This window comes from Fundulus heteroclitus, chromosome 18 (genome assembly GCF_011125445.2).
Source record: "Fundulus heteroclitus isolate FHET01 chromosome 18, MU-UCD_Fhet_4.1, whole genome shotgun sequence".
In the NCBI taxonomy this organism is placed as follows: domain Eukaryota; kingdom Metazoa; phylum Chordata; class Actinopteri; order Cyprinodontiformes; family Fundulidae; genus Fundulus; species Fundulus heteroclitus.
Window position 1 is genome coordinate 15,684,863 of NC_046378.1, and position 24,622 is coordinate 15,709,484.

A 24,622-nucleotide genomic window follows, 5' to 3' on the forward strand; every position below is an offset into this window, starting at 1 on the left:
CACTGATTACAAAAAAACGTCACCATTTCCTTGGGCTGATGTCCCATTTCCTAAAATCTTATGTACTTTGTACGTCAACAAGTAATGTGTAAAATAATAATAATAAAAAATGTCCATACTGATGCATGTACTAGAATATAATTTAAAAGCTATTAAAACTGAACAAATCTGACCTGGTCTGTATCTTTAAAATTATAACATATTCCCACTTATCTTTAAGAACTTCCAACATCTTTGGCATTACTGTCTTAAATTTCAAGTAACGTTTGCATCATCCTACAGGAAGGTGTTTTAATAAGTCAAAATATCAGAGGTCAAATAAGGGATGCCTGGTTCCCTATTAAATCCCAAGGATGGTATCGGTTTCCAGATCAAGATGTTTTTGGTTAGATGACTGTATCAGGATCACTAATGAAATTTATCTTCTGATACCTGCTGGAGATCTACGGTCTGTGATGGCGTCAGCAGTACATGCAGTGAAGCTGTGCAGCTGTGCTTTGCACTGGGACCTCTTGACAGTCATATCTTATTCTTATGGGGACAGCTTACAAAACTGCATTTTAGGTTGCCTATATTGGTTTTTAGATGTAAGGTTTCTCAGCTTTTCCCAAACAATAAATACATATTTAACACTCACAAATAGCTCCACAGTGAAAGAGAGACTGTATTTAATGCTGTAGCTCCCAGTCTGTCTGTGTCATGTGACCATGGTGCAGGGCTAAAATAGCCATAAACAGCACTTGATGTGGCAGAGTGAGGTGATATCGAGTGAAGCTGAAACAATAGTTACATTCAACAACAATATGTGTTCCATTGAGGCTCATTTGTCATAAAAGTACACATTTTAAGTACAAATTCCCTGTATTAACAATGTTTCTCATTAGTGTGATGTAATATTAAATGTTGTGGTTTCATTAGCAGTAGGCCAACAATTATCAGAAATAAAGACTTGAAAACGTCTTTATGTAATTTATCTACATAAAGTTTTTGATTGAACTGAGTTACTGAAACACCTGAGCCTTTCAATAATGTCCAAATTTAGTGAATATAACTGTGATGTTTAAACCAAAATTCTTAATTCATGAAGCCAGATGACTTGTTATATGAATTTGGTCGGCAAACAATTAACTGGAAATGTGCTGCAAATGCTATGATCCATATTATCAGCTATTCAAACCAAAACAGAGAGTAAACATGCTATTGGTAGCCTAGCAGTATAGAAAACGATGAAAGAACTGTCAGATTGAGGTACACCTGCAGTAAATATTACAATACATGTGTCAGTCAGACAGCTTTTAAGAAAAAAAAAATACAAGGCTGTGCAACTTGTAGAGGACCTGTTAACTGTTATTTAGAAGTAGCTTTCTAGATTTAACCAAATTTGACAGACCATATTGAGGATAAACTGCAGAAACTCTGGTTAGAACAAAATATCTGTTGCTCTAAAAAAAAAAATGGATCAGAGAGACTGTAGTGAGTGAGTCGGTGTAACACTGATGAAATGAAGTGTTATATTACTGCACTTTGAAGATGGCAAGATTTCAAGCATGTACATGGCATTGATTTTATTTACTCAAATGATACACTGGGTTAGAACTTGGGAGAATGCCTACATTTTAAAAGACTTGGATCAATATCAGGTGACAAAAAATCCTGACTGGGACATCCCATTGAAGAATGGTAGGTGTTTTATTTAAGTTGTCTACTCTGCTTGTATATTTCAGGGTTACACATGGGAATTACACTGAGTTTACCCTGATCAAGGAGGAATAGCACTCAGTTCATCAGAGACTTACTACACCTTCAGGTTTCCATTTTACTAGAGAAGAGTTCATGATGCAACAGAATATATTTGCCCCGAGGACACGTCAAAGGTATGCAAAAACAACTCAAAGATCAAAGTTGACCATGAAAAGTTGACTTTTATATGCTTTCCTTCTTGGTCACCAGAACTCAGCCCTACTGAACTTTTATGAGCGAACCTTAGAAGCAAGCCAGCCAAGCACTTCTGAGATCAAAAGAAGCTCACTGGAACAGTGTCAAATAATGCTTTAATTGGAAATCAGATATTACAAAAATAATAATTTAAAGCCTCCTATTTTGTGGTCAACTTTTGGATCACCTTGTGTAAAGATCCCTTCACCTCATTTTTTAAAACTGCTCCATTAAGTCTGTATTCAGGAAAAGTGTGGTGGAGGGATGTGTGAGTGTATAAAGGAGGAGATGGCTGTAGGTGTGTGTGTGAACCTGGGAGCTGATGATTCTCTGTGAGGATCTCTCTATGTTGGCAGGCAGACCGAAGAACGCAGGCCGGTCATCCTCAGGGAGATTCTCCACCACACTACGGTAGTCCTGAGAGGACACACCAACACATATAGGTCACACACAGAAAACTCTAAATCATACTATCAAAAAACAATGGAAAAAATCTGCTGAGATTACGTTGTAATTTCTGCAACTCAAAGCTTAATTTAAAGTCAATCTCTCAAATTGCTTGTTCATTTGTTTAAGCTATTTCATATTTATTCGTTAAAAATGTATGTTGAAATAATTTTACTAAGTCTTCACAGACGGTTGGTTTGTGACTTAGTTTAGAATACAATTTCATAAAATTAACAAAAAACTCAAAAATACACCCGGGAAGGATTAAAATATAAATACATTTTAAAAATGTGTAAACTTGGAAGTAACTAAGAATTAATTTTTAGTTTCTACAACTACCAGAGATCGCCCACTGACGATATTACATGAGGGAAAGGTTGACTGGTCAGAGTTCCTATTGCTATTTGCATATTTCTCTGTGATTTTGTCCCCCCCCCCTCCTCTTTTTCACAGGTTTGCAATAAAATCTGTTCTTCAGTGGTATTTAAAATAAATTTTACATTGCTGCAGAGAAACGCATGAAGTAAAGCATGCATAGATTTCTTTAAAGCACAACAAAAAAAAAATAAATAAAGCAGAAGGAATTCCTGAAGAAGATCTGAACATAAAAGAGAATATAGATTTTTTCTTTTTTTTTTAAATCAAAGAGCTGCAGTAATTATTTCATATTTATAAATTCTTCATCTGAGTCGTATTAATCAAGGGAACATTCCAATAGATTAATTAAAAATGTTTAAGTCTATGTTAGAACATGTCAAAGGGTGCTTGTTCATCACAATGTTTACTACAGCCATCTGAACCTTTTGAACCTCAGTGACTACTGTCGGCTCTTGCTGCCTGGCGTGATGTTATTGAACCAAATAGACAAAGTCAGATTAGGATTTGGAAATTAGGATTGTTTAAGCACGCAATATAAAAAAAGCTTTGTACTTTTTGCTGTGGTAATTAGTGCTTCATTAACCAGCTGTGTCTGTAATATTGCTGTGCGGTGAAATGAAATGCATTACTGAAAAGTTTGTCTTAATAAAAAAAAAAAATTAAATGACTGACAAAAGTGTCCAATATTATTCCAAAACAATTATTGCTTTTAGATATGTTTGCTTTTCATTGTTCACTTGAGAAGCACAGCTTGACGTTGCACTTTAGAGGTACAGAAACCATACCACGTAACATGAAATAATGTTTTGAGTCACACACTCCAATCACTAAACTAACTATGGCTGCAGTGAGATGTTACTACCACATATTATCCTAACAACTTACCACGATGGAGCAGGAGTTTGGGAGACTGATCTGAGATGGAAAAATGCGTCCCCCTCCTTTACTCCTCCTTTGTCCACCGGAGAGGGTGGACGAAAGGAGTCTGGCAGAGAAGAACTGCTCCAGGTAAGAGCGCAAGATGCGGAGGTCAGAGGGGTTGTCTATTCGTCCACCATAGATGGCGCTCTCCAACAGGCCATGGACAAACTCCCATTGGAAAGCCTTACCACCTATGACATAAAGAATATCAACAGAAAAAATAAAGCTGAAGAAATGTGCAGTGAGTTCACTGAAAGGGAAAGGAACCTAGTCTAGTCTTGTACTGTTTCTGAACAACTTGTTCAGAAGAACATTTGGTGGGAGTAAAGTGAACCGAGTCACTTCATTTGTTGGCACAGCACACACTGTGATTTGTTCATTTATTGCATTACACAGCGAATGAGGCCTTTAAGATTTAGGGGGAAAAAGTCCAAATGACTAAAATTACAATAGAAGGAAGGGCAAGAATAAGCCTTCGATGAAAAATGGCAGATGAGCTCTGACTTTTAAAGGACAAATCTTTAAAATATCAATAATTAAGTCTTTGTTTCAAAAAAAGTTAAATGACCAGAGATCAAAAAGTGAAACTGCTAAATTCCCTTTTTTAACTCTTTCATGTCACATGATAAAGAGGATTATTTTTAGTTCACAGTTTTATGTCCAGCATCTGTAAAAGAGATAAAGTTCAAACCCTTCACCCACTAAGAAGACTGGGCTCCTTACTAAATAAAGAACAAGATGAAAACACAATGTATTTCTGGACACTACATTTAAATACAAAGTAATACAACCATATTTCTGCCTGAGGTCCCTTTCTGTTTAGTTAAACGTGGCTAAACATAATATATCAACAATTATCTTCAACATTGTAGCTATTTTATTTGTAGCCATTTTCTGATTTATAAAGGCCTGCCTTACTTTCCTTGCATTTTGTCTTGTAAGCAGTTCCAAGTCCTCCTACCTTCAAAGAGCCTGTCGATGATCTCAAAACCAGCACGGAGGTCAGATAAAGAAAATTCGTAGAACTTTGTCCAACCCTAAACATAAACACATTTTAGATTACAAGATATCCAGGGTATTTTATCCTCTTTTTTCCATCTTCAAAAACTTAAAGCTGAAATTACAAAACCCATAATAATCACATTAGTTGGATGTTTTATTCATTTATAGAGCAAAAGAGCAACTGGATGCCCAACAATAAAGTTCTAATATGTTTAACTGGTTGTAATGTTTGGGACCATTATTTATGAGTGTTGCGAAATTTACTTCAGAATGTCCTGACAAACTTACCATCCTTAATTATAATTACAAAAAACAAACTTCTGTAGTACTAAAAAAGAATAATAAAAAGTTGCAAAAAGCAGCTGAGGTTAAATGTTTGTTAAATATAAAATGTATTTTGAGAACTTTTTTAACTTAGATCCAAACAGGAATTAAATGCGTTTGCGCAACATCAAGCCTTGTCACGTCTCTGTCCTATAAATATGATTTATGATTCGCTCCTGAAAAGCATCTTGCATAGATTGTTGAAGCCTGCTCCAAGAGATCATTTGGGATTTTGTTGTTCTGACATTGATGGTATTGAGACAACCACATATAAAACTGCAACCACCCATGCTAGCAGAAACATTTCCAAAATGTTTATGCAAACACCACTCTAACTTATATACAAGTAAGACAAAAAGGAGAGTCGGGAAGAAAAGAAAAACTTCACAACAGCTTCTAAGTCACATGCACATTTGCACAGTTTAGTTTAGTATTTTGAACATCTAAATTTCAATGATAATACAACAAACAACATGTTTAGGAAAAAAGAATCATTATGGACATGTTCTGAGCTGTGGAAAAGGACACACAACTAAAAATTGAGCCCACATCTCCTTGTGCTGGTTGGTGGGAGACTGAATAAAGATGCAGGATTTTTCTCACCACTATAGCTATAATGCAGTATTTAGCGATCACGGTGTGAAAAAAATCCCTGCCTTCACACTTACCAATGACGAGGGGAGAGGAGGAGGATTAAGAGAATAGGCAGAAGGCACGACACTCACAGAGCTCTAAGAGTTTATCAGCCACAGTGATTAAAGTGCATACAAACAGATTTGGGATACTGTGTGCATGGTTCCCTTCATACTATCCATAGCTGCACACTATCCTCACAAACACTGGCTACAAGCAGGGTGCAAATGATGCCTCAACAATCGGTGAGGCGTGTTTTTTTCCCGAATATGAAAGCAAACCTATAAATATACACACATGTGCTCCAGTAAGCCGGAGTGTAATTTTCCAGAAGTTTTCATGTTTTGACTGAATGCCTGTCATTTATATAGATTACCCTGAATCAGATCCAGTTCAGCAGTTTATAAAACAAAAGACTGCACATCAGTCTTTGCAGTCAGACGTCACCTACAAACTATTCTGGAGCATAACTGCTAGAAAAACAGCCACTCATCATCAGACAAGAGCAGACCAACACATTCTGCTAAATCTAACAACACAAAACCTGACAAAGAGAGAAATGTTACTACCAAACATTTACAGCCATAACAGATCCTCACCTGTTATAAAGAGGTGGTTCAATAATTAAATCAGCTATTTTCTTAAAGGGTAACTCACCCCCAAATCAACTTTTTCTTGCTGATAAACTGCTAACTTTGTTGTCTTATAGTGCTGTCTACATATCCTGGTTATTATTTTGACTGCTTTTGTGTCTAAGATCGTCATTGTGACAGTTCAAAGGGTGTCTTGCATAGAATTTCGAATAACTATTGGTTCAAAAGTTTTTATGATGCCACTTTGAGAAACTGACTTCAGTAGCACTGCTGCTGTGGGGTATAAATATCTGTTTTGGCAGGATCCACGGTTTCATCTTTGAAAGAAGAAGAGCAAGAAGTGCCTTGTCCAGTGTAACTTGTGGTTTCTCATGGCTCCTGCTGCTTATATTTTCATTTGATACCGTGACTGGCTAAAACCAACCTTTGGTAGGTGGGCACTAGGTTTCGCGTCACACAATCAGCTTGGAAAGTTCTGCTGAATCCCTCCTTTCCCCAAAAGGATTAGATGGGAGTAGGCCCAGGTTGATAATGTGCAGAATTTAGAGTGCTACACATTATCCATCTAACTTGCCAAGTTAGAACTCGAGTGTCTCTATTCCCCGATTCCAGCTGCAAAGAGTCAGATTTTCCAACTCTAGCATAGGCTAATGGAATATTCAAGTTAAATAAAGGAAAGACAGCTGCTGATTTACAAAACAATGTGAGAAAACTATGCAAAATGGATGATTGTACAAGCAAACACCTCAGAGTAGCTAAAGCATGTGCAAATGTACATTAGCGTCTGAGGGACAGCATGAATAATTCTTGACCAGATCAGAACCCCTGCATCCATTAGCATGTTGTAAACACTTATGGCGTCTGTTGTGAGCAGCAGACTTTAAATCTAGCAGTAAATGAGATGAAGGACCTATGGAAGCGCTCTTATTAGCATTTAGGGTGAAGCAATACGTCACTGAAACAGCTCCATGCATGGGGTGGGAGACGTCATCCATCAGTGATGTTATTTTTCAAACAGTCTTTTTGTCTCCCACCACCTGCATTTGGTCCAGGGGGCATCCCAAGACAGAGATGACCATCCAAATGAGATTATCCAACCGCTTCATCTCAGTTACACTCATTATAAATGTATGAAAATGGAACATCGACATGCTTTGCAATTTTCAACCTTTTCTTTTTTTTTAATCTCTTATAAAATGGTTAAAGGCCTTAATTAGAGCGTTCAAAATCTCCAGTTTCCTACTGTAATGTGAGTTTTGGGTGAAAGACAGCATGTTTAGCACAGCAAACTCTGCTCTGAAAACAAAGTTACAGTAGTTGTTTGCACAATTATATGGGTTGGAGCTTTAAAAGCCCATTTCTTCTTTTATTTTATTTTTTAGATCCTTATGGAAGATAATAAAGCTAAATTAACACCATGTTAAAGGTACCCTATAAATGGCCAACAGCCACCAAAGTTCTTAAAGATAACAAGAAAGTATTTTAGCACAAAAAAGAAATGTCTTCTTTTAGTTCAGATTTAGCAGTGGGTCATAATGTATGTACTAAGAAACGGTTCAAAAATCATTTGTGCTAAATGAATGATGCGCCTTTTAAAAATCAACAATGCCTCCACATTTACTGATTTATCTTACTAAACTAGATCATAGCTGTGACCTCAGACTGTCACAAGTGACAGTACTGATGCTAGATCTATGGCAAGTCTGGAATTTTATCGCTATAGGAAAACACAGGCAAGCCAGAGCAATCCACAAACCCTGACCGCAAAATCATAAATCGATTTAGTGAACCTTTTCACTCCTAGTTTCCACTAGTTTGAGTCAATGCGGTGACGCAAGCAAAGTCAGTATTCCATGTTTTATTATTGGCCTGGGACTATTTTTGCACAAACCCCAGTCCATATATGCATAGGAACATCCTACACTGTGCACTGAAGGATAGAGACGTAGAAGTGAGCTCTAAGGTTGAACAATCAAAGACGACTGAGATCAGTCAAATGTGATTAACGCGCAAAAGAACACGCTTAGACAAACATGCAATGTCTCAGAGCTGACCATTAAAAAAAAACACACACACAGATGTAAAGCGTAATTGAGTGTCAGGGCTGTTTCAGGTCAGTTTGTGTGTTTGTTGCACTTCACTGCTATTCAATCAGCAGTTGTATTCTGCTTCCTGAGAGTGTAGTTGAAAAAGGCATTGGAGGAAAACTCTGAGGACATGTTTAATAATTCTTTGTATGATGAAGTGTACACTGTTTTCACAGTAATTTTGTACTTGAGTTTGGATTAATTCATTGCGTTTGGGTCTGGTCTGTGTGATGTTTGTGCTTAGAAGTGAAGGCCTGCATTGGTTTTGCTTATATATAACCGTATGGTTATTTATTATAGTAGCAGAGTAGCTTCACTGTAATAATAAAAAGATACAAATACAGTCAAAACGCATTAGAAAGGTGAGATATCCTCAAAGAAAGCTCCTTGTTTTTGCATTAAAACCAAAAGCCACTGGTTTTGTAAGGCATAGATCCTAAAAACACAGGTGAAAGACTGCCATTATTGTCCTAATAGGGGGTTTTCAGCTGACGTCACGCTCACGTGACTACTCAGCGCGTCCGCCATATTGGGTGGCAGTCGTTTCGCACCGTTGACCTGCATTGTATGACGCCTTAGGCAGTATTGGAAGTGAACAATGGGGAAAACGTATTTAATGGTTGGTTGCACGGCCCGTGGAGGTGGAGATCAACGCTCTTTCTATCGCCTACCAGCCGTAATCGTGAATCAGTGTGAAAAAACAAAACAGCTGTCTGAACAACGCCGTCACCTATGGCTGACACGGATATCCAGGTCCGATTTGGACGGTGTTAAGCTGGAATACGCCAGAGTCTGCGGTGCTCACTTTGTCACAGGTAATTAACTGTTAAGTATTTAAAACATGTAAGAAGAATATATTAATAATAGGGCTTGGGCGTCATGACTTATTACTTTCCGCGGCTGTCATGTTGACTGCCTCCGCCGCCTCTACTGCCTATTACTACCGCATACTGTACTCCCTCTCTCAGCCGTGTTTTAATTTGATTAATTTCACCTTAACTTGATTTCAACCATGGTAAACCGTTGCTGTATTGTGGGCTGTAACAGCGCAACACATGATCGCCATGGGAAAAACATAGAAACAGATTAATTTTCCACCGCTTTCCTGCCTGGAGGCGCAACCACGGAGAACAACTGTTAGTGATAACAAAGAGTCGTCGGCTCGCTTGGATCGCGGTTGTAAGTCGACCGATCATAACTTTCCACAGTATCCCGATGTCAATGAGAGTGTGTTCCAAACGTTTGAAACACATAGCAGCTAGTTAAAAGTACATTACATTCGCGAGTGGTTGTTAGCGCTAACGGTTAGCATGTGCTAACCCGTCTGAGCGCAGCTTACCTTTGAACGAGTTACAGAGATAACAAAGAGATCGTCGGCTCGCTTGGATAGCGGCTGTAAGTCGACCGAACATAACTTTCCACAGTATCCCGATGTCAATGAGAGTGTGTTCTAAACGTTTGAAACACATAGCGGCAAGTTAAAAGTACATTACATGCGCGAGTGGTTGTTAGCACTGACGGTTAGCAGCTACTAAACTAGCATGTGCCAGAGCCCGTCCGAGCGCAGCTTACCTTTGAACGAGTTGCTGTGTTCCCACTGTTTGCTGGCTTTATGATCTGCAGCTCCTACCGGCGCCAATACGGTAAATACAACTTAATTTTGCACTGGTCATTGTTCTGCTTAAATAATTAAAGCCGCGAGCGGCGTCGATCGGCCTTGCAGCCAAGCGCCTTCGCGCACCGCCCGCCGCCGGCCGCCAGCCACCGCAGAAGCATGCAACACATTTGCGTCGGATTGTTTACATTTTTACCATCTTATTAAAACTCACCCGTCCACGTATGATGGCGATTTCCTTGATGTACATAACCAGATGTGAACTGGTTGTGAGCCTCTAGACCCTTGTAAGCTCTCATTTCCTCAAGAGTGTGCAGAGGGTTTTCACCGAACACCAGGTAATGCACTATGTCGCCGTGCTCTACATTTGGCCAATCATCTGGATTACTGGTAAACAAGGCACCGTGGAGGGCATAGGGGTCCATATGGTCGATCACGGAACATTTCCTCAGATATACGTCCTTATCTGGTCGCTCTAGCCCGCTGGCGTACTTATCCATTCGCGATACGATAATACGTGTACGACAACTAGAGATAAGGAAGTGTGCCACCCAATATGGCGGACCGGAAGTTGGCCAGTGACGTCAGTGAAAACCCCCTATTCTTTATAAATACCTTTTTTTGGTAGTGACTAGCGATGGGTACGGAATTCAGTACAACCGAATTCCGTCAGTACTACCAAGTACCTGGTCAAATAAATAATTTTACCATGTTTCAGTACTTAAACGCATCATTGTGACACTGAGGGAATGGAAGAGTGGCCGATTTGAACATGAACAAAGCATTGCACGCACGTAATGATGTCAGTAGCTGCTGATCTAGTCAACAAAGCAAGCATAGTTGTAAAAAAAGTATAGGTGATAGAAAGTGCTCTAAAGTACTGGTTCCACTGTCCAAAATGTGATGCACATTACAACATCGCTACAATATTTGTGACGCGAAGTGCAAGGCCAGCGGTGGAAAAGTGTTGTGTTTCTATGATAGCAAAAGGTAACTTTGGCATACCAAGACTGTCTAAAAAGAAAGCTTTCTCCCTTTCCAAAACCCTAGGACAGGATAATGATGGCAGGTTCTGGTTATGACTGTAGCCTGGCACTCTCCATTTTTCGGTCACAAAATGCAGACATTGCTTGCTCTTACTTAACTACCATCAAATGCCATCAGTCACTGACTATATTTTAAAACCATGTTCCTTCTGGAGATCCCTTGACAGTGTGTGTCATCGTGGAAATTGGACCTCCAACATTACCATGGTCTGACAGCTCAGTGAGTAATAGGATTAATCCATTTGTATTAAACACCGTAAATGCATTAGTCTACTAGCAGCATGAATGAGAAGAATCAGGACAACAGACTGTTCTACGTTCTTAAAGTGAATGCCATTTTAAGTTGTATTATGTGTGTTCTGGCCAGCAGGCAGACTTTCTATAGAGGATTAAACATTCATAACAAAGACTTACATAGAGAAACATTCTCCAAAGGATAAGGCCCAGCACAATATGTTAAATACGGTTACAAACGTCAACGTGGATAAAGTGATCTCTGGGGAAGCAGTTATTTTTTTAACTATTTATGGAAGCCCTTGGGGATAATATAGGCATATTAACTAGTTATAAATTTAGATCTGTGTTTGCATACATATAAGATGTGCACAATGAATTGTTACCACTGTCTATAGTAGTTAGGCAACTAGTACAATATATGTTGGCTGCATTGTGATCTGGGGTTACTTTTCTTTAGCTTGAACTAGGCTTTGCAAGTGTGGCAGGAGTCTTGAAACAATCTACATGTAGATACCGTCAGTTTTGACCTAAAACATACAGCATCACTTTGAGTCCAAGTTTATGTCAAATAAACATAAAGTGGACTTTTATATTTCTCACTTAAATAGTACACGAGAGATTTTCTTATATTCTGATAAATTTAGCAAGCTGGGTCAAGGTGTAGTGGGCAAAAGTTGCTAAAAAAGACTTAGTATCCTGATAGACTTCTACAGAGGAAGGCTGAATGTTAAAATTAAATCTTTGTAAAGGGTGTGCATACTTGTGCAACCAGGTCATTAAATATTTTTTCTTTTTTTATGTTTTTTAAGTTTCCCTTAGATTTGCTTTTGACATAATAAGTCACAGTAAAAGCAGAAGCATTTTTTTTTTATTCTGATTTTGTTATATCACAAACACTTGACATTTTAACAAATGAGTGAAGATCCTTTCTGTCCAGCATATAGTGCTGGGTTAGTGTGTTTTACCTGGGGGATGTAATTGCGTCTCTCTTGACAGACAGCGTGGAACCAAGCCAGACAGAATAGAGATTGGGCTCTGGCCAGATTGCCTCCTACACATAAACAATCATCAGCATCTCACAGCCAAAACAAATACAATGCTCAGTTACACGCACCCTAATTTCCATAGTTATGTTGTTATATTACTGCAAATTGTACAACATAAGGGGAGATATTTTTTCTGTTTTTGCATAACAATCTAAAATAAGAACCAACAGAGACAATATGGTTTTGACTAGATTAAATTATTTTTAGTCTAGACTCTTTGCCTTGTAACTTTATAGGCTACATTTTTTAGGTGTGAGAAGTAAGAGAAAGGATGGGAGACGACCTTTACTGATCTGCTCTGGAGTCCAGGACTCGTATGTTCTCAGCAAATTCTTCTTTAACCCAGGGGGAGCCTGCGGATGACCAAAAAAATCAAGTCAACAATGCAGTTACCAAGGGCAAGATCTCATAATAAACTGAATTCAAATTTTCAAAAAAATAAAAATCATATTGTGGGTTTAAGGCAACAGCTCAAAACAATTAAAGGAGCACATTTAAATCAAAGTATATTATCATATGGTCTGCTGAGTAGTAGCTGGGGTTGTAAATCAGTGTCAGCTGTTTTGGTGACAGCCGACATGGATTAACAGTGAATGGTTTTGCATGTGGATGCCACAGAAGTTTTTTTTTTTCGCCTTCCATATTTTTTTCCCCGACTGGTTTTCAGTAGTCTTGCATTTGACCAGAGTCTGTGGTCATACTGGTAGCCTGGAACCTACAGAGGTTTCACAGCCAATCCAACTCAACCAGGATGGCACATCCATATGTGTCATTGCCAGATGGTTTGCTGTGTCTCTCATCACAGTCTCATACAAGAGATTGCAGGAGACACACAGTTACGCTAGGAGAGCTAGACAGGGTTCGTTAGAAGTCCCTAATCCATTAGCAGGACCAGTATCAGCTCCTATGAGCAAGGAGGAACAAGATGAATATGGCAAGGAACCCTACAAAGTTTTGGTCTTTGTGGAGGCATATCCATGGAGGGATTAATAGCCTTGGGACATCATGTTTAGGTCCGTCCAACAACACCAGGTTACACCCCTGACTGTCCAGGAGATTAGAGATGCCCTGGTCAGGATCTGGGAGAAGATACCCCAGGACACCATCTCATCTCATAAGGAGCATGCTCCGACGTTGTCAGGCATGCGTACAAGCACGCAGGGGTCATACAAACCACTGAATACCATTTTGAGCTGCTGCAATGACATTTTAGCAAATTGGACCAGCTTGTCACATTAGATCTTTTAGATTTACTTTCTCTGTGACTTTAGATTAAGCCTGTTGTGGGTTGATAATTTTCACTTTCATCAAACAATATGGCATCATTTTCATTTTTCCTAACAAATTAGAGATTCCATATCTGTGTGGATATCCAACAGGATTTATTTTCCAATTGAGATATGACAGGTTTTCAAAGTGTTCCTTTAATTTTTGAGCAGTGTAAAAATAAAATAAGGAGAGAATGTAAAGAAATCATCTGACTTGATAAATGTTCGAAAAAAGGCAAAAGAGGAATAGAGAGGAACGCATACTCTGAACAGGTGGTTCCTAGATTCTCTAAAAGTAGAATGGGAAGCTGATCCTTTAGTTATAAACCTCCTCTCCTGTGGAACCAATTCCCTGTTTTAGTTTGTGAGGCAGACACCCTGTCTACTTTTAAGACTAAGCTAAAACTTTCCTTTGTGATAAAACTTACAGAGTGGCTTAGGTTATCCTGAGCTATTTCTGTAGTTATGCTGCTATAGGATTAGGCTGCAGGAGGACACCAGGGTCTATTTTTCTCACTCTGCTGAATTGTCCTACTGTTCTCCAATTTACATTGTTTGTTGTTATTTCAACTTTTAACTTTTTGATCTCTGTTTTCATAGTACGTGCACCTGGTCTGGTGTTCTGTTAAGTGTGACATCATCCAGGGTAGACAGATCATTCGCTATTACCACATAACATAGAAAGGATTCCTGGATCAATGTGTGCTTTTGTGCTTTTTGTGTCTCTGCTCTGTCTTCTCTAACCAGATGACCGTCCACACTGAGCCTGGTTCTGATGGAGGTTTTCCTTCCTGTTAAAGAGGCATTTTCCTCTCCACTGTTGCTTCATGCATGTTCAGTGTGAGGGATTTCTGCAAAACTATCAACAATGCAGACGACTGTCCACTGTGGCTCTACTCTCTTTCATGAGGACTGAATGCTGCTTGTCAGGACTTGATACAATCTGCTAGGTTTCCTTAGATAGGAACATTTTTGACCAATTTGTATGATTTGATTGAATTTGACTTTGTGAAGTGCCTTGAGATTATATGTGTTGTTAATTGGTGCTAAATAAATAAAATTTTATTACAGTTGAAATAAAATAGATATCACAATGGCTTAAAAAGAGTTTTTGTTGTACTGACTGGTACAGTACAACAAAAACTGGTGATTGACTATACAACTCACGATCCTCAAAATATTTGAGATCTCTGCCAACTTTTCATTTAATTTATAATTAAAATAAGGAGTACAAAATGACATTTGTTCATGTATTATCAGCACTGCTGAACATTTGGTATCCCCATCTGGAGGCTTTGATAATACACACAGACACTAATGCATCTACTAAATTTGCTAAGATTTACTGCATATGTTGCTAACCCAGTAGATTAAGTGTGCCTCATTGGGTCGACTCCCAATCTTGAAAAGCATGTCTAAAACCGAACACCACAAACCATATCAATTAGCAGATTTACAGTATTGATTTTAAGTTTTAAATACTAATGCTGACAGCTTTCCTGCAGCAAAGAAACAATGAGTCTAATGATTTGGTTGGCAGTCAACTGAGCTCAGAATCTGTGCAAATATGTACAATGTCTGTAAGCTTGGCCCTGAAGTACTATGAGCTTGTCTGAGGAAAAAGAAGGAGGGCTGACTTACAGAAAGAAGAGAAAGCAGACAGGCAGAGGCTGTTTGTGCAGCATGCTTGGCTGCTTAAGCAGCTAACCCCATGTGCATGACTCCCATCAACAACATACTGAGCACTAAAGCATGCATCACATGGCAGCAATGCAATTCTGCATATCTCTACACAATATAAAAAAGTAGAAGAGAGACATGAGAAATATGTACACATTTCAGTCAGGAGGCATATTAGCATAGGCATACACTGACAAAATTGACATGGGTACATGATTCTGATTTTGTGCATATTGTATAATTTTTAGTATTACAATACTATAGTCTGAAACCATGCTCATGTGCTCAATGCTCCCACCTCATAAGTGATCTTAAGGCTGGACTGCAGTAATATTGGGGGAAATCTTGGGTGGACTTCTGCTGTCAGCCAAAGGCGAAAGCTTGCTTTGGGATGCATCCCATTTATTTCCTGTGGAGGAAAATCAGTGAAGACGTTAGATGCGTTGCACACAACAAGAACTCAGACAGAAAGTGTGGATTTACATCATTGCTGTGGAAGACTGAACCAGAACCGTCTATCATAAAATTGCTGATGGGAGTTTAGTATCCATTCCACATGTGTGTTGTGCATCTGAAAAAGGCTCACAACTGGTTCCCTGAGATATTTTGTTTCTTGGTATTGCAGGAATATGAAGTGTTGGGGATGCTCCTACTAAATAAATGAAGTCAAGAACAGCAAAACCTAAACTGATCCTTAGCAATAAGATACGGCTTCACAAGTTTATAAATAGCCCATAAATTCTTTAAAAATTGCGTGTTTAATGGTGAAATAAAATAACTATTCTTTATTTATCTTCCTAGAATAAAAAACAATACAAGCATCTGATCTGGATGCTTCTTGGCTGCCTTCTTTTGGAGGTTTTCTAGTCTGGACAAAAGAAAGAACTCACTATAGGAAGTACATATACCTTCTGGCTAGGGAAACCAAGGGATCAACCAGTCTCACATAAGCAGAAGCCAATGAATGAATAAATGAATAGATGGATGGCTTGTATTAATTTCAAGAAAACTAAGAATCATTTGAAGTTGATCGTGCACGCTGCACATAGAAAACACAGTGGATTTTATTTTGCATTTCTGTCCTTGCCTGAACCAACTGCTACAAACACATTTAGTTGCTTTGCTCTGATGGATCTGATATATAGCTAATATTCTTTTCATGGCAACACAGCAAAGTAGAAGCTAATCATAATAAATTTAAACAGCATTATGCTTTTCTTTCTTTCATTCATTTCCCCCCACTGATTCTTATCTCTTTAAAACCTTCAGCTGTGACAAATTCTTCACAAGCACTAAACATTCATCTACTTTTATACTTCATTCCTCTCATTTTTTCCCCTCCCTTATCTCTTGTTATCACAGCCTTCATGGTTGTCCTTGAGTTTCCTGCATGTTTTCCCCAACTTCACTTTCAGCTCCCTCCTTCATTCCCCTCTGTGTTACTCAAAGGTGGTTAAAAATAGCCTCCTGGCAGCTCAGGGTCTTGTGTCATCAGATTGGGTACTCGAACACAAGGGCACACACAATGAACAGTAATCAATGTGTTTCTGCAACATTTGCCGCCTAATTCATTCGCGTGGAAGCGCACATGATCACAGATAATCAAAGAACACAAGAAGTGATGGCACTCAAAGGAGGCTCTTCATCCCCTTGTTGCACGGGCATGTGTGTTTGTCTGTGATTTGTTGTTAATCACAATTCCACTTGAAGAAACAATGGTTGCTGCAGAAAGATGCAAGATGATAAAGAAAAAAGATGTATGAAGGGTAAATGGAGAATACAGGAGAAGGCCAATCTCTTCTAGTGTCAGGACAAGGAAATTTGTGAAGGCTAGAATTTATTCATGCAGTTCAGACAGTGAAAGCGACACCACTTAGCCAAAAATGTATAAGGAGATACTCCAAGCCAACAGGCTTTGTATCTGCACACAACTGATAAGAATTATTACATGAAGAAAGTCCTGATAATATCCTGACACCCTATTTTGAACAGTAATAACAAATAAATCACAACAGATTAAGCTGTGATTGTTACAGAAAGAAACACAAATATGTCAGGACTTCCCAGAGATTTACAAACACACTGTGGGAAAGATCATTAGTTCATTCTAAAAACATTGGGGCTACGAACAACGCCATTTGGGTTACCTTGGTAAATTAGTCCAGGGTCAAGTTTGGACAGATTCAGCAATGGAGTAAGAGGGAGTCGAGTTATGGGCTTGACAGCTTTTAGTTGGAAAGTGACTTCTTTAGTTTTCCTGCTTGGATAGTTAACATTCTTGTCCTGTTGTGCTGAGTTTATTAAACATGTGAGATGTACAAATAAAATCTCTGTAGGGGTTAAATTGCATAAAACATATTTAAAATGTAGAGACTTAACATGAGTAAGACTTTTTACTACAGTAGTTATTAATAGGTAAATAGAAATTTGCAATTAGAAATGCATTAAGTGTTATATATTACAAATACAATGCTTTTATTTTCAAGGGGACTGGTCTTCTTTCTCCATGTGTGTTTCCACTTGGTCCCGAAGGACGAGAGAAACACAGAAAAGTTTAAGGGGACTTTACTGAAGACTGTTTCCTGTGGGGGAACTCAAGTCATGGTTTTCAAACAAACGGATAAAAAAACAACAACTTCTGTATTAACACGAAAGGTGGCGACCACAGTGCTTTCGTTACCTGTAGGTTTATTTCATTTATAAAAGCCGTCAAATGTAAGAAAGGTGTGTTTGTAACTGAAACATTTGGTACATCTCATTACCACAACTGATCAATTTACTGAGGAGGGACATTTGGCCTGACAAAACAACAACATGACATTATTGTTTCTATAAAATCCTTTGGAAAAGTTACATATGCAGCAATATCAACTTAATGAAATAGTTTATGCAGTGATGTCATGGCACCTTTAACTGAAGTCAGTGAAAAAGTGTCTCTCTTTGTGCAGACCTCTGCTCTAAGAGATAACAGCTTGAATCAACAAGATCAAATTAAACATACAGTGAAATACAAGTACCTGAACATTTAACATTTTTTTTAAAGATAATTTATGTAAAATAGAATAAGGTTTCAGTTGCCAGTACAACATGTCACATTTTTTGCTCAGTTGCAGTGACTACTGTTACCAGCAGCTGATAAAAGTAATTTTTGGAGCTCAAATAGAGTATGATATATTTTTTGAATAATAAAGTTTAGACAATGATCCTGCCTCAAATCAACAGTCATATGTACTAGTGTAGCCCCTAACTGTTTGACACTGATCTAAACATTTCTTGTCTAATTCTGCTATGAGGAAGAGGTTCACTGAGGTCTGATCAGACTAGGTAACAATTTTTGACCCAAATGTTTGGTTAAAACCACCCAGCTTCTGTCCTCAAAGAATATTATCCAGCTTCTGGGTTAGCAAAATAGTTCAGCAGTTGTTGTTTTTTTTTTATGTAGATAGATAGAATTGGGCAGAAAAAAAGACTGACTATGAGTAAATGGGAATGCAATGTAACCTGCACTATCAACTTAAACTACGACACGTGCCATTTTGTCTCGTCTTGAGCTCTTTAAACTGTCCAACTGACTCAGATAAAAAGGTGAGCTCAACAAAGACAGAAGGTGAAAAGATGCAGGATCATGACGAGGCTAAGCTCGGACATACAGTAGGACTGACAGGATGGACATATTGACTGAAAGACAGTGAGATGTTAAAACATAATCTTCCCTATGCTGATTTCCCCCTGCGTTCTGAAACTCACTACTCCTACCCATCATATCTCCCCTTCTTCTTTTTTTTTCCTGCAATGTCTGCCTTCATCGTTCCTTGGGTTGTGTTGCTTTTTCATTTCAAGCTTCACTGCTGAGACCTCAGTCTTATAGGTGGATGTGCAAAAAAAAAACAGACCAAGAAACAGAGAGTGAAAGAGACAACCAGCCAGTTGGGGTGTTTGTGTAACCCAATATTAGGAGGAGAAACAAAATCGTCAATAAAAGCTGGAAAGTAAGAACACATGCAGAAGTGGATACAGAGGACACACAAGGAGACAGAGTTGTGAGAACGGTAAGACGCGTGAATGAATGTAATAAGTCACGTTTTAAGCCACCACATGAGAGCAGTCTGAACAGAAGGGGATCTCTGGTTCCACACGCCCACATAGGTGAGAGCACACATAAATGTGATTCTACAGACACACTCAACGACCAATTATGACCAACAGTTTTGCCTCCCAGTGAGAAATGACCTACTACTTTGATATAACACTGAACGGAGCCCCAGGAAAAGCAGGGAGCACGAATAAAATCTAAGAAATTGAGGGGAGATGATAAATCCACCAAGGGGTCAATACTCACAAAAAAGCAGATTCCAACAAATCTCACGCACTTGATAAAAACACATAAACACACACACGCTTACAATTACATATTCGGAGACAACAAACACACGCACGCACACACACACACACACACACACACACACAAGCAACTCCAAAGCCACTAATATGCCCCGACAGGTGGAATGCGAAATGTGTATGAGAAGGCAAAGGACAGAAGGTAATTTTAGATATGGAAATTTGGCCAAGCAGCAGCATGTGCATGTGAGATTGCATGTCTGTGTGTGTGTGAGTGTGTGGCAGTGTAATATTACAGATAAACACTAACTAGCTGGGCTGAAGCAAGCAATACATATGCATCATTAAAATGCAACATCCTCCGGGCTGCACTTTCCACTGACCTTTAACCTTAAACCCAACTACAACAGGCAACTTTGACGCTGGGGCAGCCGTATCGCTGGATGCTGAGAAGCTGCCTAGTCTACGGCTGTCTATATACCAAACTGTCCTTGGGTGTAACACTGAGACCTGTTGTCCCTCTTATGCATTTGTTGGTGAGTAAGCGTGTATGACAAGGAGAATGTTAGACTGCAAAAAAGGACAACAGTCACTAAGATTGAAGCTGATCCTCAATCTTTTTTAGATAGGAAAATGTAGCTGTCACGCCGACAACACTCCTTGATGTAGATGCCGTTACTGCGTAGCTTGAAAGCTGTTTTTATATATATATATATATATATTTACACATGTGTGTGTGTGTGTATAATATATATATATATATATATATATATATATATATATATATATATATATATATATATATATATATATATATATATATATATATATATATATTTAAACATTTGGAATTGGCTAAAACTGGTCAAACCTTTATGGAACCGGTCACTGGAAATTGGCCCCAAAACTGATGGCTACATCTCCAGTGAATATGGATAGTTGGCATCTAGAATGCTCAAATAATTATTTAAATTTCATTGCCATTAACCAAAATCCACAAAATACAGAATTAAAAAAAGAAAAATAATACCTACCACAAAAAAACATATAACACACACTCCTTATAGCCTTCCCTCAAACACACACAGCACAAACACAGAGAGTACCTACTTTTTCCAGGAGGGGAAGCCAGGCAGTGACAAGGTGGAGATTCTTTAAGCAAAGCCAGTCTCCATTCCGAGAACATTCTCTAAGTGTGGCCAGGGCTACATCAGCCTGTCCCTGACCCATGGAGATCTAGAGGGGTGAATAGCAGGGGTAAGGTGGGAGTGGGGTGACAAATGGAATCAGTGGGAGAGAAAATTAGATTCAGTCTTTCAATGCAATGCTGGCTTGCAAAGTTGGAGAGCAAAAATTTTACTCAATATTTTAATCCACTCCTGTGTTCGGTCAGCGTTTTCTCAAAGGGGCCCCTAAACAGAAGCAAGTCTAACTTAACTTATGAGATGTATGATATATATCAGTATGTAATTGAAAATATAGCATAAGACTGGACACGACTGGAATGCAGTGCAGTTATAGAAATTCATTAGTGACATTTAGATCAAGCGAGTTCTAGCCGATAGCACAAACAGAGCTGTACTTGTTTTTTAAAGAACTTAGTCAAGGAAAATATATGTGATACATTTTTTTAGGCTTTGAATAATTTATTTGAAGCATTTTTTTCAGGACAGAATGATGTCCTGCACAAAAACTTCAATTATCAAGTACTAAATGGACAAGACTTAACTGGCAAAATAAAAGCTATACAGGCAGGCTAAAATCCAAACATGCACTCCTATGTAATATTTGTGTAAATATGCCTGAGGAAGTTGCATATGAAGCACATAGTTTGTATTGTTATGAACATGTTTATGGCATCATTTTGGATATTTGAACACTGCACTAAACAGAATTGGTAGGGTCCATTTAAATTGGTTGGTTTTCTAGCATACAACATACTTTTAGCCATACATCATAAAATATTGGCTAAAAGGGTTGAGATTAGGGCTTTTCCAAAATCTTTATGTTAACTAGGATTCAGATTATTATACATTATAAAACCAACTGCATTGACATTTTATAAGATTATTTTTCCTTTTGAAACCCCTGATAGTGTCCACGTTCAACCATTTAGCTGCTAAACTGAGGTGAAGCTGAAGGTGTTTTTTCTTCATTAGCCTATCTCATTGGTTTTGAGCATCAGTTCTATAAACAGTGAAACAAACCTAAAGAATGATGCTATCACAGTTATGCTTGGCAGCTACAATGTTTCAAAGCTGAAAAACAAAATAATAATAATAAGACCTTCAAACACACTAAAGGACCTTGTGGCCAAAAGGCTACATCTTGTTTCATCTGTACATACATCTTCAGCTTGTCACACTTTGAGCTGTTAATTTTGGACCAGAGTCTTCTTTTGTGGTAAGCAACCTCCCAGTGTGTGGTGATATAAAATGTAAATCACTGTTGACAGTTTATAAAATAACAGTAATAATAAATTTTATTTGAAAGCTCCTTTGAGAGCATCCAGGGCCACCGTAACTGTATATATCAACAATATATCAACAATAAATCATGATAAAAACAACACACAATGCAAAGGCTGCACTCAAATCCAGAAGAATGAAAATAGAAAGTAAACCGGAATCAGAATCAGTTTATGATAGGCTCGATCCTTTGATAATAATGATGGTCCCTCAACATCTTCAGACTTAAGTCTTGACATTTGATATTTTCATAGTATTTTCATAGTTCATCCTTGAGAAAAAAATCTTACATTTTTTTCCAACTCAGAATAAGGATCTGTCTTTCAAAATATTTGAGCCTATATGTATCTTTTTAATCAAAGAATCCATAATAAATTTACATTTTAGCACAAAATTGTTGTGTTGGAAAATACATACACCTATGAGTTATTTTAAGAGCCTATAGGTATATACAGATATATATATCGATAAAAAAAGTGTTCTTGTTGGTTTCTACATTTTAAAACCTTACTTTGATATTCTATCACAATGCTAACCTAAGGTATATCAAAATATCTTTAAACACTACTTTCCCTTTGGCTATGTATAATATAACATATGATTTGCATTAAAAACTGTGATAGACAAAAACATTCAACAAGTTGTGGTAAACTCTAGCATTTACATGTGCTCGTGCTATTTTGATGAAAACCCTCTTGCCCTTGTTAATCTCCTGTGTGTTCTATATTTGTATACTGCTGTTCCCTACCTCATGGTAATTGTCGCTGCCAATAGTTTCTGCCGCTAGTTCTGCAAGCTCCTGGGATGGGTCTGCCCCTGGAGAGATGATGATTAACACCGGCTCCCACTCCATTGTCTCAGTGTAGAGACGTCGCAAATTCAGAGGAGGAGGCGAAAGCTCTTTCATACCTGCAAAAGCCGACATAAAATGAGGATGAAGGGCATGAAAGATACAACTGTAAAACATCTTAAATTATTTTCCCCATATCCCTTTTTACTCTGGAGCCATGCACTGTAACTTTAATAAAGTGAACAAACTAAATAAACCCCCCAGAAAATAACAAAAAGGCATTGTGACATCACAGATCCTAATGTGTGAAATAGTACGAGTCAAAGAAACGCTGCTCATGTGGAGCATGGTGCCAGATGGACAAAGAAATCATGGAGTATAGCAACAAAAGAAAATTGGAAGCAAATGCAGGTAAATATGAGCAAAGACACATCTGGTGCACATTAGGTGTGGTAGGCAGGGAGGTGGGCTGGCAAACATCAAACAAAGGAAGTGCTTGAATCAGGTAAATTACAAAGACATGTTGGGAAAATATGGGGGGGGCACTGGGGGGTAAAGAGAAGACAATGATTGGGGAAAGAGGAGAAGACAAAAAAGGAAGACACTAAGAAAGACAGAGTGAGGGAGATAGGGAGGGTGGCGTGCTGTGCATATTGAGAGGTAGGTTTGCGGCAGCAGAATTCACCAGGCAGCAAAAGAATACCTTGTCACCCAGCTGGTGAACAGGAGAACAGGCTCTTATACGTAGGAGTAGCTCTAAGTGTGTGACTGTCTGCATTGCTTTTCTGAAACCTTTATACTCCTGTGATACATTGATTTCGATGGTGAGGTATGAGTCAACAGTAAAATGCATGCAAGAATACATGCCCACACAGCACCAGCGGGTGTGTTGGAAAATCTAACTGGATGTTACTCGTAGATGTACATTAGGAGACACACATGTCTGTGTGAACACATGCCTGCACACGCACACAGTGCAGTCTGCTCTGACTGAGGTGAAAGACTAAGTTAGTCTTAGTTTCTTCTTGTTGTGTGCTGCCAAATGCAAAAAGCTTCACTATTGTTTACATAGTGGAACATGCAACAAAGTCCAGTGAGAATGACCTGAATAACTATGATGAAACTAAGGAAAACAGATGTCTGTCTGCAAAAGTAGAAATGAAGCATTTGCATAAGATCTGCATACAAAAATGCATACGCAATTGGCTTTGGCATGGTCAGATAATCAGTATTCGTGCTGCATCCCCGCATCCTCTGCCTGTGAATAGAAAAGTTCACCTTGGACCTTATAACACATAACAGAAAACAGGGTGAAAATAAGTGCAAAAGATAACGGCACCAGTCTTACAAAGGCTGCTGTGAAGGCCAAGACATAGATTCTATTAAATATTTTTTTAAGTACTCCAGCAAAATCACTGTATATATATATATATATATATATATATATATATATATATATATATATATATATATATATATATATAGTGCAAAAGATTTAGTATTTTTTGAAAAGCACTGCATGTGTGTGTGTTGTGTTCACTGAGGCATGCCTCTGTATGTGTGTGTGTGTGTGAACAGAGAGCAGTGCCCAGGCCTGGACTGGAGGGATTGAGTGAGATTAGCTGTAAGAGGATTACAGACCATGCCTCATTAGCATACTGATTTACTGCCAAAAACACAAACGCATACACAAAAAAATCTTCCGCTGTCCTGTTCTGATATTTCATCCCTCTGTCTTGAATGGTTTTTTTTGTCTTCCAAAATCAAAACCATGCACAATCTTATCCATCTCATGCATTATACACACACTCAGT

The 24,622-nt window shown here is 38.3% G+C and overlaps 1 protein-coding gene across 7 annotated transcripts in view; it reads right to left on the bottom strand.

Annotated features, from left to right (window-relative positions):
- LOC105923379 (cytoplasmic dynein 2 heavy chain 1) overlaps nt 1–24,622 on the bottom strand; it is a 142,078-nt gene that overhangs the window by 27,134 nt on the left and 90,322 nt on the right. For all 7 annotated transcript variants that reach the window (XM_036149657.1, XM_036149654.1, XM_036149652.1 and 4 more), the window contains 8 exons: nt 22,767–22,927; nt 20,661–20,786; nt 15,511–15,621; nt 12,548–12,617; nt 12,184–12,269; nt 4,643–4,718; nt 3,646–3,872; nt 2,248–2,352 (listed from right to left, as the gene is read on the bottom strand). In XM_036149657.1, coding sequence (XP_036005550.1) covers nt 2,248–2,352; nt 3,646–3,872; nt 4,643–4,718; nt 12,184–12,269; nt 12,548–12,617; nt 15,511–15,621; nt 20,661–20,786; nt 22,767–22,927 — 962 coding nt within the window. The remainder of the gene's footprint in view (nt 1–2,247; nt 2,353–3,645; nt 3,873–4,642; nt 4,719–12,183; nt 12,270–12,547; nt 12,618–15,510; nt 15,622–20,660; nt 20,787–22,766; nt 22,928–24,622) is intronic.